This window comes from Anguilla rostrata, chromosome 2 (genome assembly GCF_018555375.3).
Source record: "Anguilla rostrata isolate EN2019 chromosome 2, ASM1855537v3, whole genome shotgun sequence".
NCBI classification, from domain to species: domain Eukaryota; kingdom Metazoa; phylum Chordata; class Actinopteri; order Anguilliformes; family Anguillidae; genus Anguilla; species Anguilla rostrata.
The window spans coordinates 40,113,217-40,130,459 of record NC_057934.1 but is presented as its reverse complement, the minus strand read 5'-3'; the positions used below and the strand labels follow the sequence as shown (position 1 = coordinate 40,130,459).

Genomic DNA, 17,243 nt, shown 5'->3' with positions numbered 1-17,243 from the left:
CCCCAGCTCCAACCTCCCGGTCCAGCCCGTCCTTCGCCGGCCTCCCAGTCCCCAGTCCAGCTCCGCCGCCGAAACCGGAGGAATCCCGTCCAGCGCCTTACCCAGCCAGATCCCGACACCACTCACAACCTCACGGTCCCTGCCCAAGCTGCCTGTTCTACGCATCCCGTCAGCCACGCCAAGCGATCCGGACTCCTCACCAACCCTCACGGTCCCTGTCCCAAGTCTGCCCTGGTCCCTACCGCCCTCTGCCGTGTACTCAATAAACCCCTTTCCTGAATTCCATCAAACTGCTGTCTCTGAGTCCTGCATTTGGGTCCAGGCCGAGCACGGCTCATAACAGTGAGGGCAGTTTTTCCACATTGTTTATGCCCCCCCGCCCTACTAGTCTGACAAAAAAAAATTTCACCAGGATCACAGCATTATTTCAGGTAAGACCCTAACCCATTATTTCAGTTTTCATTGCAATTACTTGTATTATAGTGGCAGAAATGTTTTACATGTTTGGTTTGTGGTATAATCTCATGATAAAACCAAACAAGTAATTTTAGAACACTGCAAATTGTATATGCTTCAGCAACTCTGCTTCTACTTTGACAGCTGTTAAGTTCTCCCATGTTAATTATAAAGGACCCGCTAATCTTCTGTGAAAATGCATAATTATTACCAGAAAGCAGTGTGTCACCTGTTGGATTTTTCATGCTTTTCTGTAACACAGTACTAATAGGTTTGAACAATTAAGCTCTCCTGTGTCTTAACTTCATCTGAATACACATTCCCACACTCACACTCTGTAACTGCTTCCCATTGTTATAGACAAATGGCCACAACTAAAGTTCAATCACTGTTTGTAAGGATATACAATAGCCACAGATCAAAGGGGTGTCATCGGCAGCACCAATCTTGATCTTTCCACCAGAAATTATCTGTAAATGTCTGTCTACTAAACATCAAATGGAGCAAAGACAACATTGTCTTTATTGCTTTCATGAAGTAAGGTTTTGCTAAATTTAACAAAGACCGCACCAAACACCAACAGATGCCGAGTTAAACTTTGCTTTGGGTTTGTAGCTGTTGTATGCTAATAGGGTGTGCTGGTTTAAACAGGATTTTAAAGAGGTGAAATTTTGACCCTACTGGTGGCTGTACTTCAAAGTTTGTCCTTAGTCATTTCCACATGTTTGCTGGTTTGAAACTTTAGTGTTAAATTATTTTGCACCATTTATAGTTTTGTTCTAATACTGAGGTTAATGCGTGTAATCCTGCTGTAATTGCTGGACGGGCTGTCCTGTGCTGTGTTTATGATGTGATTTGACACTTTCCCACACAAACATGAGAGGGATTTTTTTTCCCCCTGAAGTGCAAATCATTCATATCGTGTTGCATGTAACCTGTAGGTCTTTCATTTGGACATTTCTCATTCAATTCAGTGTATTCACCGAACTGAATTTTATCTGTGGATTGCTCAATTGAATTACCGTTATTACAAGCGGTATGTCAAGTAAAATTTGATTAATTGACATTGCTTGCTCCTGTGCTGTCTCTCCATGTAATATTTTACCATCATTCCTTTTGCGGTGTGGTTATCTCTTTTTCCACAAGCAAAATACATTTTATTTGCATATATATTGCATTTATTTGATATATAAGAAATATATCCACATTTGCTCCAGGGGTTTCAGAAGGGGGTGTGTTGATTGGAGAAACAAGATAGATGTACCCACATGGACGCAATGTCAAAGCATGTTTACACAACAGACCCTGGGTAGTCTTCTCTGGGGATTAAGTCCCATCCTGCCCATCTGTACTAAACACGGTTCAGTTCTCTCACTCTACAGTAGATGCTCTTAATCTGTTTAAAAGTTTCTAGTTTTGAGGTCACCACACACACACACACACACACAAGGATAACTACCATGAACACGCTGCAGTATTTTAAATGTTTTACAGGGGCATGATAGGTTCTCAGAAGCAGTGGGAAATGTCCACATTAAAAATTGAACCTACACAAAAAGGTTAAAGGAAATAAATTCATGATTCATCATGTTCAATCAAGACTTTAAGCAGAATTAGGTGTCAGTGCTGGGCTAAAACAAAAACCTACAGCCAGATTTTCAGATAAGATTGAACACCCCTGTTTTATATGGATACACTTTTCTTTTTACTGCAAATAGGCCTATATTAATTCCTGATCCTGGAAAGCCAGAGTCAGCTGGTTTTTGTTTTTTCCTTGAGATTCAGACCAAGAAACCAAGTCACCTGAGTTAACTGTAATCAACTGCTTTATTTGATCAATTACTGTGATACTGAAGTTCTGAGTAACAATGAAATTCAGCAGACCCTGCACCTCTCCAAGACCAGAAGTGAGGACCACTGGCTTAAAGACGTGGGGTGCGTTCCAAACGCTTAATTTTTACCACCCTGCCTCATTTCCTGTTATTGATGACTCCACATGACAATTTCACATGTTTTTAACCCGTTTGGTCTTCCATACTGGGAAAGGAGACATGAAAAGGAGAAAAATAAGCGTTTAAACTTCCAATCATATTCATTTCTCTCCATATTCAAGCAACTAATTGTTATAATTGTCTCAATTGTAAACTCAATTGAACAATTAGTCATTTGACTGTGCTGTTGGAGTGCTTATGGGGACCCCTGTAGCATAACCATTGAAACACAAGTTTAACTCCCTGCATAACCTAATTCTAAAGGAAATTTATTTATAATAAAACTAGTTGATCAGACCAATTAAAAGTTACAGGATGTGAATATGGAATATGTATTCTTCATGGCATAAATAGGCATTTCGGACATATGACCTATTACGACCTGGTCTAGGGTCAGACCGTAACAGGATGAATTATAAGGGAAATCGGTAAGGGAAACGTACTGCAAACCGACCAGTAACTCCAGTCCCTATCCAAATCTATCTGAAAACTGGCAAATCTTTGAAAGGTACTGGGCATGGGGTGGCTTTGAACGTTTCGGACAGTTAGTCTGAAACAAAAATTCTAAATAGCGTACCCCCAATGAAGAGTTAAAACTCCACCCAGGGTACCTTCAAAAATAATAAAGGAAAATAACAAAGTAGTGTCCTGATGGTAAGATCTGCAATCCAACTGGGAACACACTAACTACCCAGAGTACAATACGGCGAGCAGAGAGCAAAACAAGCAATAGGGTCAAACACAAAATCCAATCCACAGACAAAGCAGATAGGCTAGGTGAGAATTGGAATCAAAACAAAAATAGGAAGGAAGGAAGCGAGTCAATGGTCAAACACGGGATTTAATCAGGAAGCAACCAGAAGGGCTGGACTGGATTCGGAATCAAAACAAAAATAGGGTCGAATACACAAAGGCAAAAGAAGCAATCGTGGTACACACCACACCAAATACAAGTTCGAAGAGCTAGTCTCCACTGGTAAGTGGCAAATGCTGGCTTTTTCAAACTAATCAAAGTAATCGGAGTTGGAAACGGCCAATCAGACAACAAACAGAAAGAACGAAACACTCAAAACAGAGACAAATGTAAATAAACGTAGGTAGGAGTCGCAAAAGACCTTAAGAAGAAAAATCACACCTTAGTAGACAAAGGGATTAATGAAGACAGTGGTTCCCCATGATTGAGTTTTAAATCCCCTGCCATGCTCCATCTGACAGCACGTAAACCAGGGCTGTCCAATCTTATCTGAAAAGGACTGAAGACCATGATTGTGGCTGGGTGTTTGTCACAGAAGTCACAAATATCACAGCGTGATTTTTGCCATTTTGATGGCAGTTCTGTGGCTTTCCAAGTTTTATTTATTTATAATAATAATTATTATTATTATTATTATTTGCCATTTCCATGATTTCCCGTTTTAGAGTTTTCCATTACTTTTGGCAGTACTGGTAACTGTCAACCTTAAAGGGGAACCCCACCTTTTAAGACTTGTATGGCTTATTATGTTGTAAATGCTCTCGACTATGGAAATATTTTGTAAAAACAACACAAAAGATTTCAGTTTTTTTTTTTTTTTTAAACCCCAACCCTTAATAGAGATTTTGACCTATGGATGTCGCCATTATTTTAGACATGGAGTGCACTTTCGGTATATGACGTAAAATGGTTTCACAATTCCACAGAATTTGTGTGTGATGTGATACACGGGATATCTGTGAATAGGGTGGATTCAATAAACATCTTGGTGTATTGGCATTTAGGGATTATGCATTTAAAGGAAGTATTTTCACCGGTTTAAGCTCATATCATAATGTTATTATTGATCCATGCTGTATATATACAATAACATTGTCAATTAAATTAATGAGGATGATGACACATTTCAGTTTCAACAAAAACAACAGTTTGACCTATATGGCCAAGTGACTCTGAACAGCTGTTGCTAGATACACAACTTTTCCATCTCTGTCGGCAAAAGCGAGCAGTTGCCACACAGACACCATCTCTGGCCCTAGTCAGCAGGGTTTCAGAGTATGCTATTTTTTACAAACAGCACCCCATATCTAGGTGCCATTTAAATCGTGCTGGAATCAAGATTAGCACATGCCTATACTGACAAGTTTGAGAGCACACTGCAATCACTACAATTTGTATTGGGCTAGAACAGTGACAGTTAAATTTTGGCATTGAAAATAAAATTTAGCACTGAAAACAAAACCTGAACTGAAAAAGGAAACATTGGTATTGAAACACTTGTATTGGAAAAAGTTGTATTGGCACTGAAAAAAGTTCCACTGAAAAATAAAACACAGGCATCAATAAATTAGAATCTTACAATCTTATCTTATTTTATTTTGATATTTTTTGTTTTTCAATGTCAATCAATGAGATTAAAACGTGTTTTTATTCAGATTAAAACATGACTGCGCCCAGGCAGAATGACTGCAGTGCTATGGTTGATATTCTGGTGGCGGTTGTCCGACTACGATCTATTCTCTGGTCGTCCGTTAGCGTTAAACTGGCAGTATACTCAGTAAGAAGAAAGAACTTCAGGATTGAGAACCACCGGCGAACATGTCCACGAACACTGTTGTCGGTATACTCAGTGAGAACACCGCACCGTTTAAAGTCACTCCACGCCGCTGGGGCGTGATTAATTACGAATAATTATGAGGCAGCTATTAACCGGGGCTGGAATCTCAACTAGACCTCCGTCTCGCGGCTACGCCATGGATGTATAAAGAGAAGGGCTACGCGAGGTCACAACATAAAACAAAAAGTTTAAAGTGTTTAAAGTGGCTTTAGTTTATCTAGCTATGAAAAAGAAGAAAAAAGGTGAAGAAGATGGTACGTTTGCCCTCTAAATCAGAGTAGGACGAAGAATGGAGAGTTTTGTCTGTACATTTGGCAAATGCGAGTTTAGACGAGGGGGTCCACTTTCTCTTATTTCCGAATGTGTGCTAGGCGTTTTGATGACTTGCTGAAACGAGTAGCACCATTCATCAAACATGCGGGAACTCACAGAATTCCCATCTCTACAGAAGAGAGATTGTCGTTGACTCTCCGTACATTAGCATGTGAATTCAGCCCTCTGAACTCTCAACCGTGACGTAACCAGCTGTGATATTTGGACCAATAGCTGAGAGGGGGAGGTCGGAGAACAAGAAAGAACTTTTCGAAAAGTTCTCCCTGGAGGCCGTCGCACACTGCACCTTACAAACACACAACACCGCGTTTTTTTGTTCGTCAGTTGTTCTGATTGCTTCATTTTGCTCAAAAAGTTCCACTTCGTACAAAGTATACTGCCTACTTTAGATGGTTAATTTGTTTAGTCACAAGGCTATTTGTAGATTATACTTTAAAAAAAAAAATAGTTTTATAGTTTTGTCGCAAGTAATGAAGGTAGGCCTACCTTTACTCCGATTTTCCAGTCTATCAAATTTATTTTCAAAATGTAGCTAGTGAAGTGAATAGCCCCTTTTCCACCACAGGGCCAAACTATTCTGAGCACGGAGTGGAACGGTATAGTGTAATTTTTTTTGTGATTTTTTGTTTCCACCTGGAAACGGTTTGGCGCGGAACGATTACAAACCATGCCCAGCACGATATTTTCGGCACGGTTAAGCCGCGTTTCCACCGCAGGAACTATACCCCGGAACTAGGAACCTTTTGAGGAACTCAGTGCGTTTCCACCGCAGGAACTATGACCGGAACAAATAGTCATAATAGGTGTATTTTATTCGTCTTATGACTGTCCATGGGTCGATTTCATGATTTATTGCGTCATTTGGGCACAGTGCCAATATTTGTTCTGGACCAATGAGGTACAGCTTGCGTCACTTCCGGATTACTGCGGAGGACTGAGCTACAGTAGGCGCTACAATCTGTGGTCACTGGGGTGGGAGGTGGCGTCTCTTGGCCTTGACATTGCGGCTCCGACCCAAGCGGCCAAAACCAGACTTCGTTTTTGAAGCTCATTTCCTGGTGTTGTAGTTCCTGGTTGCTCACTAGCGCCACTACGGATGGCTCCAGTATAGGTGTTTTCATATCCGGTTTCCATGTAAGTCTACGGTACAAATGCGATCAAAATACAAAGTCAATAATTTTTTCTCACAAGAACAAATAGTCATAATAGGTGTATTTTATTCGTCTTATGACTGTCCATGGGTCATTTCATGATTTATTGCGTCATTTGGGCACAGTGCCAATATTTGTTCTGGACCAATGAGGTACAGCTTGCGTCACTTCCGGATTACTGCGTAGGACTGAGCTACGGTAGGGGCTACAATCTGTGGTCACTGGGGTGGGAGGTGGCGTCTCTTGGCCTTGACATTGCGGCTCCGACCACGGTCTACCTGTGCGAAGTCAGAGAATGCAGGCATCCCATTTTGTAGTGGTTTCATTATAGCGTGTGCTATTTACAGCTGCACTAGACGACCATAAAATAATCCTCCTCTGAAGTTTTGCGGTAGCCGAGTCATTTTTACTATTTCCTTTAGCCCACTTAACCAAATTAGTTGGCAGAAAGCGTAATCAGCTAACGCTTATTTGCTATATGTGGTAGTCCAGTAGCCTATGCTAAAACAGTTCGCAACTTCGGCTACCAAGCCATTTGACTAGCTAGCTAACCCTAACCGGCAAATATTCCATCTGTCAAACGTGTTTGACGGCTTGTCAGTCGTGTACATTCCGTAAATGTCTACCTGGGCTAGGCTGCACGAATGTGACAAAGCTAGAAGCTAGCAAGAAAATAATAATATTTAGAAATTCAATGTACATTATTTTTGTCTTTATGCAACAGGTGGAAAACTTGCTCTTCAAAGTGCGTTGTCATATTTACGCCTGTAGATCAGTTATTAAAATACTTGGTAGATTTGTTAATCACCGCTGACAGTGTTAATTTTTATTCGGTAAAAAGTGACTTGCAAACGATCGGTCAGCTAGCGTCACCCAGCAAGTAAACACCACAAACGGCGATGGAGTAGTAGCAGTTAATGGCTCATTAACAGACTGGCGAAAACCTATGACGATAACTTGCTTGGTTAACAGCGGGTCTACCAGACAGTTGTATGAAAATTAGCCTAGTCAAATCACTAGTAGTCTACACATCTCTGATTGATTGACCATCACAGTGCAGTCGATGTTCTTCCCCTGTAGTTCATATTGCTAATGCGTGAGCTAACCACGGATAGCTTACCTAGCTCACTGGCAAGCTGATATGTTAGCTAAGCATATTCGTTTTGCCGAGAAACATAAATTGAAGATAACTGAACATAATTGTATTATTAATGTCATACATATAACGTGATTACATGACACAGTACAGTCACGGATGGAAATTAAACTCCGTAAACATAACGGCAGACTGTCAGCTAGGCTCAAGTTCGTTCTGCAGTCGTTCGTTCAGGTTGATGGGCTTTTCCGCACCGGACTGTCAATCACATTGTAAAAATCACAAGACCGCTTAACTCTATGGTTTTGGCTCCAATCGAGAACATGGCCGCGCCCGCCATTGAGCTTCAAAACGTGTTTTACAGGCCCACGGAGAGGGTGACGTCACAGTAGCTTTGTCCATATTTTTTACAGTCTGCTCCGACCACGGTCCACCTGTGCGAAGTCAGAAAATGCAGGCATCCCATTTTGTAGTGGTTTCATTATAGCGTGTGCTATTTACAGCTGCACTAGACGACCATAAAATAATCCTCCTCTGAAGTTTTGCGGTAGCCGAATCATTTTTACTATTTCCTTTAGCCCACTTAACCAAATAATTAGTTGGCAGAAAGCGTAATCAGCTAACGCGTATTTGCTATATGTGGTAGTCCAGTAGTCTATGCTAAAACAGTTCGCAACTTCGCGTACCAAGCCATCTGACTAGCTAGCTAACCCTAACCGGCAAATATTCTGTCAAACGTGTTTGACGGCTTGTCAGTCGTGTACATTCCGTAAATGTCTACCTGGGCTAGGCTGCACGAATGTGACAAAGCTAGAAGCTAGCAAGAAAATAATAATAATTAGAAATTCAATGTGTACATTATTTTTGTCTTTATGCAACAGGTGGAAAACTTGCTCTTCAAAGTGCGTTGTCATATTTACACGCCTGTAGATCAGTTATTAAAATACTTGGTAGATTTGTTAATCACCGCTGACAGTGTTAATTTTTATTCGGTAAAAAGTGACTTGCGAACGATCGGTCAGCTAGCGTCACCCAGCAAGTAAACACCACAAACGGCGATGGAGTAGTAGCAGTTAATGGCTCATTAACTGACTGTGGCGAAAACCTACGACGATAACTTGCTTGGTTAACAGCAGGTCTACCAGACAGTTATATGAAAATTAGCCTAGTCAAATCACCAGTAGTCTACACATCTCTGATTGACTGACCATCAGTGCAGTCGATGTTCTTCCCCTGTAGTTCATATTGCTAATGCGTGAGCTAACCACGGATAGCTCACTGGCAAGCTGATATGCTAGCTAAGCATATTCGTTTTGCCGAGAAACATAAATTGAAGATAACTGAACATAATTGTATTATTAATGTCATACATATAACGTGATTACATGACACAGTACAGTCACGGATGGAAATTAAACTCCGTAAATATTTGATCATATATTTTAAAACATAACGACAGACAGTCAGCTAGCCTCAAGTTCGTTCTGCAATCGTTCGTTCAGGTTGATGGGCTTTTCGGCACCGGACTGTCAATCACATTTTAAAATCACAAGACCGCTTAACTCTATGGTTTGGCTCCAAATCGAGAACATGGCCGCGCCCGCCATTGAGCTTCAAAACGTGTTTTACAGACCCACGGAGAGGCAATGGGTGACGTCACAGTAGCTTTGTCCATATTTTTTTACAGTCTCTGGCTTCAAAACGTGTTTTATAGACCCACGGAGAGGCAATGGGTGACGTCACAGTAGCTCTGTCCATATTTTTTTACAGTCTCTGGCTTCAAAACGTGTTTTATAGACCCATGGAGAGTCAATGGGTGACGTCACAGTAGCTCTGTCCATATTTTTTAGTCTCTGCTTCAGTCCGACTGAGGGGGCGTATTCCGGTGAGAAAGTGACGTCAATGCATACCCTCTATACAGTAAATAAGTATTTCTACTTCGTTACATTACACCGCTGCAAAGTGGTGATAAATGCAGTCATGTAGCCTAATGAACACGAGACCAGGTTGTTGCATTTAAATGGGAAAACCAGAAAGATTAACGTAACAGTGAAACGGCAAAAAAGCCATCAGTTTACTGTAACCAATAATATTGCCTTACACTATAGGCTTCGTTCATCGACGACCAGCTAAATTCGTTAGCCACCTAGAGCTTGAAAGAGGTGCTGTCTAACGATACAGTTTGAAAAAAAATGCACTGAAAGACGCAAACTTACCCGTTCAAAATGACTTCTCCTCTGTGTAAGATTTGATCATCTGAAAGTGAAACCACAGAAAGTCGGGCGTAAACTTTCTGACTGTGCCTACTGTCCACTTAGTCGAGCATTTGCGATAGCAAACTAGTTAGTAACATGAGAGAAGCAGCTATGACGTTATAGGCTGTTATATTATTGTGAAGGCCTACACCTAGTTTTTTTTTTTTTTAATCGAAAACTGATGATGAAAATTTGATACCTGATATTGCGTGGTTTTCCATCTGAAAAGTAGTTTTAACAGTGAATGAGTAGATCTCCAGACAACAGCTATAGCTCCTGTAGCCTGCTTTCCCTTTGGACGTAAACAGAATAGCCTAACACAGCCTACTGCCGGTTGTTAGAGCCGTGGAGCACTGCTGTGTGGTTCAAACCCTCTGGTTCAAACTCACCCTTTTAGTTCAGACTTCATGTAGAGGCGGAGCTACTTCGAAGCTCAAGCCACTGTCCCATCCCATTGATATAGTCTGGTTTGAGACTACATCAATGGGATTTTATAACCTTACCACACATTATCTAGATATTACTCTAAAACCAAATTAATTATATTTGGGGAGAATAATCGATAGCCTATGCGCCTACGAGCGGTCAAATATAGACATGCAACTAGAAAGGCAAGCACGACTTAAGCTTGTGAAGTCCCGGAAGAAAGCAAGTATCAGCACACCGGAGTACGGGCGTCATTTTTCTGTGCATATAGCCAACGTGTCGGTACCTGTGCAATCGCAGATAACTACATTTAGCCTATGTCAAACAGAAGCTGTTTATACCAACATTCAGCTACCAATTATTTTAGTTCGTTGAAGGAAGTGCTCGAAGTGAATAATTAAGTGCTCACTGATGTGAGCAAACGTAGGCTACAAGTCCCGGTGGGGTACAAATCCGTTCCGAATAGCTTCAAGCATTGGTTGTTTGATTTATAACTTGTGATTCGGGTGTTGTATGACACGTTCTGTAATAAAATGTATTCTTGTTTAATCGTAACTGAATCCTCCGATTCGCGTTTTAATTGAAAATAATTTTAATTGGTTCATCAGAACCATTCGCGTAACACAATCCATTTCAATTTTCAATTTATTTAGGCAAAATTATTGTCGTTATTGTTGTTGTAAAGAATATTACTTTTTTGATAACCTCATTCATATTACCATATAGCACAATTTTGGTAGGTTCAGCTTATTGCAAACATGAAATTACTGGAGCTTTTCTTACAAAGTAGAGCCATGTCTGCGCTTTCTTTACGTTGATGGACTTCTCTTGTGGACTTTACTGATAGGTTCAATATAGATTTTCTTTGGTTTGATGATACTGATATAATCAAATTGACATTTGAAACTTAAGTATTAATCGAATATGATTTTTTGCTTAGAATAAAGTAGGCTATGTATTGTAGCCGGCTTCTATTGCTCACACCTGTCAACGTAGGCTATGTGTAACCAGGCTTCAATATATGCAGAAGCCTGGATAGTCCATTCTTGAATTAAAGGCATAGAATACCCCATTCTTTCCATACCCACAGAACCCTTTGGCGCTGTTTTATGGTGCCACATTCTCGATGCGTTAAGCCTATTCATTTTTGAATTCGTCAGAATAAAGATGCCAGTTGACACAGCCTGTATCAGAAATCACATTTAAAATTACAGGAATTTAAGAGTGTTAGACAATGTTTGAATTAATGAAATATAAATAGTGCACAACATACAAGAAAAATATAGAGCATCAATAAAAAAAAAATTTTTAATTAGATTTCTTTGTAGGCTAATACATTTATAACTAAAACAGTTGCAACCACATTAACAAACTAGAGGTGGCTCCAAAGCTGCCAATTAATGTGTCTAGTTAGTGACTGAACTTTACAGAATAGAACACATGCAGTGGTTAGTTTCAGGCAACACGGTTTGAAAACAGGACTTGTCTTAAGTCACAGAACTGCCAGATCCACATTTAAACCTGCATAGAAACTGATAAAACAAGTACAAAGTAGTATTGCAACAAATTGGTTATTACACAATACATAAACATAATGAGAGAGAACTCAATTCGCTGCACGACTCATTACTTCATGCTGCACAGACCGCTGTCTGTCCAGACGTGTCACCAATTTGTGCCTCTGGTTTGGCTGGTACACCACTGTTGCGCAAAACGGACGGTAAATAATATCACCAATGCACAGTTCTTCTGTTGACTGCAACCGGCCTTGAAGCTGAACAGTAACATGTTCCTATTAAGCAAAATAACCGGAGTAATTAAGTGGTATGAAATGGAATGTACCCATTTTTTCTGATGTAGGCCTAACACTCTCCTCATCTGTCAGGTACCCTTGGCATTGGGTGTGACAAGGTAGTCGCGTCAGTAACACCGCCCCCTTACCTGCCAGGTAACCCGTATATTGCCTACCAAAAACAAAATGGTGGAGACGGTGTCCTTTGTGTAACAATGGCATGGGGCTGGTTCTAATGAGCAGATAAAGTAGGCGCCGACATGAAATCCAGAAAAGCGTAACGCATCGTTTGAGGAGGGTGAACTCTGAGCATAGCCAGGTTCGAGGTTTGTTGCACTGGAGCCTGACTGGTATGTTTTAAATACGCTAGGCTACTATTTTATGGTGTATTTATTGATTGGTGTTTATTTAAAATGCGCTCCTTAAACAAGGGCAATGTTAATGCTTCATGTTTCGATTATTGGTGCACTGTTTATGATTACTGTCGCTTTGTGCATGCTGTATGTTTCATGCCGTTTTTAAAATAGCATGCATAATGTGTTTAATTTACGGGTTGCCCGCTCTATTTTAAGGAGCGTGCAGGATGAGTGATGTGTCATGGCAGCTATTTCTTTATTGACTGAAATTCTTTGGCCAGGAGTCACATGTGTTACTGCAGTAGGCCTAATTTAATTTTTTTTAACGTTATAAATATGTAATGTCTTTGCCAATGTTACTGCAGTAATTTCAGAATGTTTTCATTCAATTAACGTGTAATGTGTTTCTTTTCTGTTCCTATTGTAGAACCAGTGCCGCTGTTTTAGTTAGATTGTTCACTTAGTGAAAATGTTGATACTAAACAGTTACATGCATTTACTCTATACCCTGTCAGGGGTTAGCCAGCGCCGTAAGCAATTGTTACAATATGAACGACTGGATAATTTTCCATTTAATGTCATTGCCCTCAGTTTCTATTTAAATATTCCACTTTTGTTCATAACTGTCTTCATTTGTTTTGTTTTTTTAATTAATGTACAGTGCCTTCGGAAAGTATCCAGAACCCTTCACTTTTTCCACATTTTGTTACGTTACAGCCTTAACTACTAAAATTGATTAAATTCATTTTTATTCTCATCAATCTACACACAATACCCCATAATGACAAAGTGAAAATAGGTTTTTAGAAATTGTTTTGCAAATTTATTATAAAACTGAAATATCACATTTACATAAGTATTCAGACCCTTTGCTATGCCACTCAAAACTGAGCTCAGGTGTATCCTGTTTCCATTGATCATACTTGAGATGTTTCTACAACTTGATTGGAGTCCACCTGTGGTAAATTCAATTGATTGGACATGATTTGGAAAGGCACACACCGGTCTATATAAGGTCCCACAGCTGACAGTGCATGTCAGAGCAAAAACCAAGCCATGCAGTCAAAGGAATTGTCAGTAGACCTCCGAGACAGGTTTGTGTCGAGGTACAGATCTGGGGAGTTATATAGTGTCAACAAACCTGACAACACAGTGTAACAACATTGCGCAGGGTAATACAAATGTCACAGTTACAACACTTGCACAAGACATTACACCACCGACCACCTCTTTCTTCCATACATCCAAAAGAGAGCGTCCCTGAACACAACAACCTCTCACAGAGTGAAAAAGCAAAATATCTCCAATCCATGGCAACTATCCCGTTAATATTTTGCTCAGAATAATCATCAGTAGCCTACGTTACAGGACGTTTAGCAATAGTGACTAACTTTTAGCCTAGTAGAGTGGTTTAAAAGCTTTTTTAACAGCATCCCAGCCATATACATAGCAATCCACCCAAAAAAAGGCCCAGGGAGCAGCTATGCAGCCTTAGGAGAATCGCTATAATATAAAACAGGGTTTTGTGATCCCAGCTTTGTGAAAACAGGAGGGAAGAGAGACTGAAGAACCGCGAGCGAAGACTTCCACAGCACACAGTCAGAATGAATAGGAAAACTTTTCAGCGTACAATATAGCACTCGGTCACAAATAACCTGATCACATACATGGCCGAGCCTGACAGGATACAGCATGTAAACACTGCTAGATATGAAAAAGTTTTTAAACCAGGTTAACAGCCTCGGCTACCCAGGCAGCATATGCATTTGTGAGCTAGCTGCGTTAGACCTGAAGCTGGCCAACAGTACCATTAGCTAGATTGTCTTTATATAGCTAGAATTTTCCATGCTAGCATGCCAGTTTCTTTCGATAATAATAATTTGGTGCCCAACAAGGGGCCGTGTATGTCCAATCACCACCCCTAACTTGGAATGCCCAATTGTCACCCAACTGCGTTCTCCCATGGAAATGTCTTCCCCCCCCTATGGCAACTGCTCTTACTGTTTATAGTTGCAACTTAGCTGGCTTGGGAAATCACCAGCATTTATTTAAATTGGGAACTGAATTGATGCATGCTTACTATCAAGCAACATGTAGCCAACTTGACTAACCAAGCTAACAAAGTTGCAAACAAAGACTTGTACTCATCAGGGTTTGCAGATTGATCCTGATTGCAAACACAGCATAACTGCCTAAGCATAAGTAGTTCACCTGCATTTATTTCAATCATTGATTTCTAACTCTATACCTCAGGAATATAACAATGCAATATTACATTACATTTTATTTGGCAGTGGCTTTATCCAAAGTGACGCACAATAACTTCATATCGAAGTACGTTGGAGCAACTACGCTCCTGGGCAAAAAAAATGGGCCAAGCCCAAAATGGCAAAATATTAAGCTTTTAATGGTCTTAACAACAAATCATTGGTCAGAAAATTAGCAAGAATTAAACCAATGCACTCATGAGACCTCCTGTGCCACCATTTGCTTGTTTACTTTTGCTGCAGTGAACTGTTTAAGTTAAAGCTAGAAACAGGGAAATTCACTTATATAGTCTTCTTGTACGCAAAGGTAAAATCATGATAATGATTAAAATGTTTGATGTAAAATTCAAACTATCACATGTCTGGGTGTACAAATGTACACAAAAAAGATGTTTTTTTTTTTTTTGTTCTCAACCAAATAATGACTACTCTTTTATCTGCCACACCCGATGCAGCCCATCAAGGGCCTTATAACAAGCTCATAAATGGAACCAGGATTGACAGAGCAGGGAGAGATCTACAGTATTCAGTGTTGTGAGTCCCACGGTAAAGGAGCAAGGAAATCTGCTCCAAAAAAAGCAAAATATCATGCAGGGGTTGCTGTCAGAAACTGCATAGCTGGTCTTCATCAGGCCAACTGTAGCTATTCTGAAATTTACAAGACCCTAAAGGCAGAGGAAATCCCTATTTCTCTATCAGCTATTAAGAGAATAGGTCAACACTTTGAAACAACAGGTAATGTTGTCAGAAAGAAAGGATCTGGAAGGCTGCTGAAATTTAGACAGTAAAGCCTACAAAAACTGTCAACAGAATTCAAGACCTCAGAAAACAAGACTCTTTCGAGAAGAACAATAACCAGAAGGTTATCTAATGCAGGTTTTGTGTCTAGATGTGTTAAAAAGCCATTGCTGTCTCAGAAAAATATCAAAGACAGAATAAAGTTTTTGGCAGAATATGGAAAGTTAGATTCAGAGTGGTTCAGCAGAGTTGTGTGGAGTGATGAATCATGATTGAGTTGCATGGTGATGCTCCAGAGAGGTGTCTTCGATGATCTGGTGAGAAATACAGTAGGGAATGCAGGAGGAGAATATTGCAGAAAGGCTTGCTTCCCACAATTGAAAAGTTGTTTTCTAAAGAGGAACGATCAGATGTAATTTTTCAACAAGACAATGTTCCTGCCCACACTGCAAAGACCACCAAAATGTGGCTTGAGAACAAGTCCATCAGGCTCATGTTTTGGCCTGGTCAGAATCTAGATTTAAACCCTATAGAGAATATTTGGTCTCACATTGAACACGAACTAACCGGGAAACATTTTTCGACTGCTCATCAACTGTTTGAAGCCATCAACATTGAATGGAACAACATTGACTCTTCTTTCTGTAACAAACTGTTGTTCCATTCAATATTGATGAGTAGTTGAAAAATGTTTCCTGGTTAGTTTGCGTTTAATGTGAGACCAAATATTTTCTATAGGGTTCAAATCTGGACTCTGACCAGGCCAAAACATGAGCCCAATGAACTTGTTTACCCACAAAGCTTAAACATTTAAAGAAATCAAAGGGAAAGGCTATCCCATACTAAGTTACTTTATCTATTTGTTTAATTCTTGCTAACTTCCTGACCAATGATTTGTTGTTAAGACCATTAAAAGCTTAATATTTTGCCATTTTGGGCTTGGCCCATTTTTTTTACCCAGGAGTGTACAGAACACAGGTCAGATAAGGTAGCTACAATTCGCATAAGGTACCAGTTATCCATAGCCATAAACATATACATATTTTATGTTGCATTTGAGAAAATAAAGAAGTTAATATCTGGATAGGCTATGGATAACTTCATGAAAAAGTCATTAATTTTACAAGTTTATTAGCTAGACATAATGTACCTATGGCCGGCTAATTTTAATTATGTTACACACGATTCCGTGTTTACATTCAAGTTCTAATTAGATGTCCAAAATAGCAAAATACCGAACGAGAAAAATAGCTGCACTATGGAGTAGCTACCATACAATGTTCTCACACTGGGGTGCACTCAGTGTAAATATTGTTATAACACTGCCTAATTAGTGTTACCATCTATATGGAATCATTCAAAAAGCTAAAAATGCTGTTTTCAATATCTCTGACCACCAACCTCTTTGCTTGACATTTTTCTTGTAGCATTCTACCCACACCTCCGTTGAGGACTGAGGACGAGACTTCAATTGACTACAGAGTCTAGAAGGGCTGCAAAAAAACCTGCATAGTATGCCTTTAAAATAGTTAGCCGTACCATTAGCTGTTAATTGAAGAAGACTATACGGCAGTGCAAATGTGTTGCTGCCCAGGTTTGTGCACCATGTGAGTGTGAATCACTTTTGCCATCATACTTGTCTCTCATTTTGTACGTTACCTTTCTTTCATTACTTACCAGTAGCTAGTGATAAATTAACCAAATAGTGTTGAATTGCTCCAGATCTCATCAAACATCTGTAATTCTGGTCCCTTGTACCCTCTCACTGAGACCGTTCGTTCAACCACAACA

The 17,243-nt window shown here is 40.0% G+C and overlaps 1 protein-coding gene across 1 annotated transcript in view; it reads right to left on the bottom strand.

The window, feature by feature from the left end:
• LOC135248017 (apoptosis regulator BAX-like) overlaps positions 1 to 10,252 on the bottom strand; it is a 32,818-nt gene extending 22,566 nt beyond the window's left edge. Inside the window, exons 1-2 of the mRNA XM_064322105.1 lie at positions 10,073 to 10,252; positions 9,835 to 9,874 (exon numbers count right to left, since the gene is read on the bottom strand). Coding sequence (XP_064178175.1) covers positions 9,835 to 9,874; positions 10,073 to 10,094 — 62 coding nt within the window. The 5' untranslated portion in view covers positions 10,095 to 10,252. The remainder of the gene's footprint in view (positions 1 to 9,834; positions 9,875 to 10,072) is intronic.
• Positions 10,253 to 17,243: the final 6,991 nt, after the last annotated feature.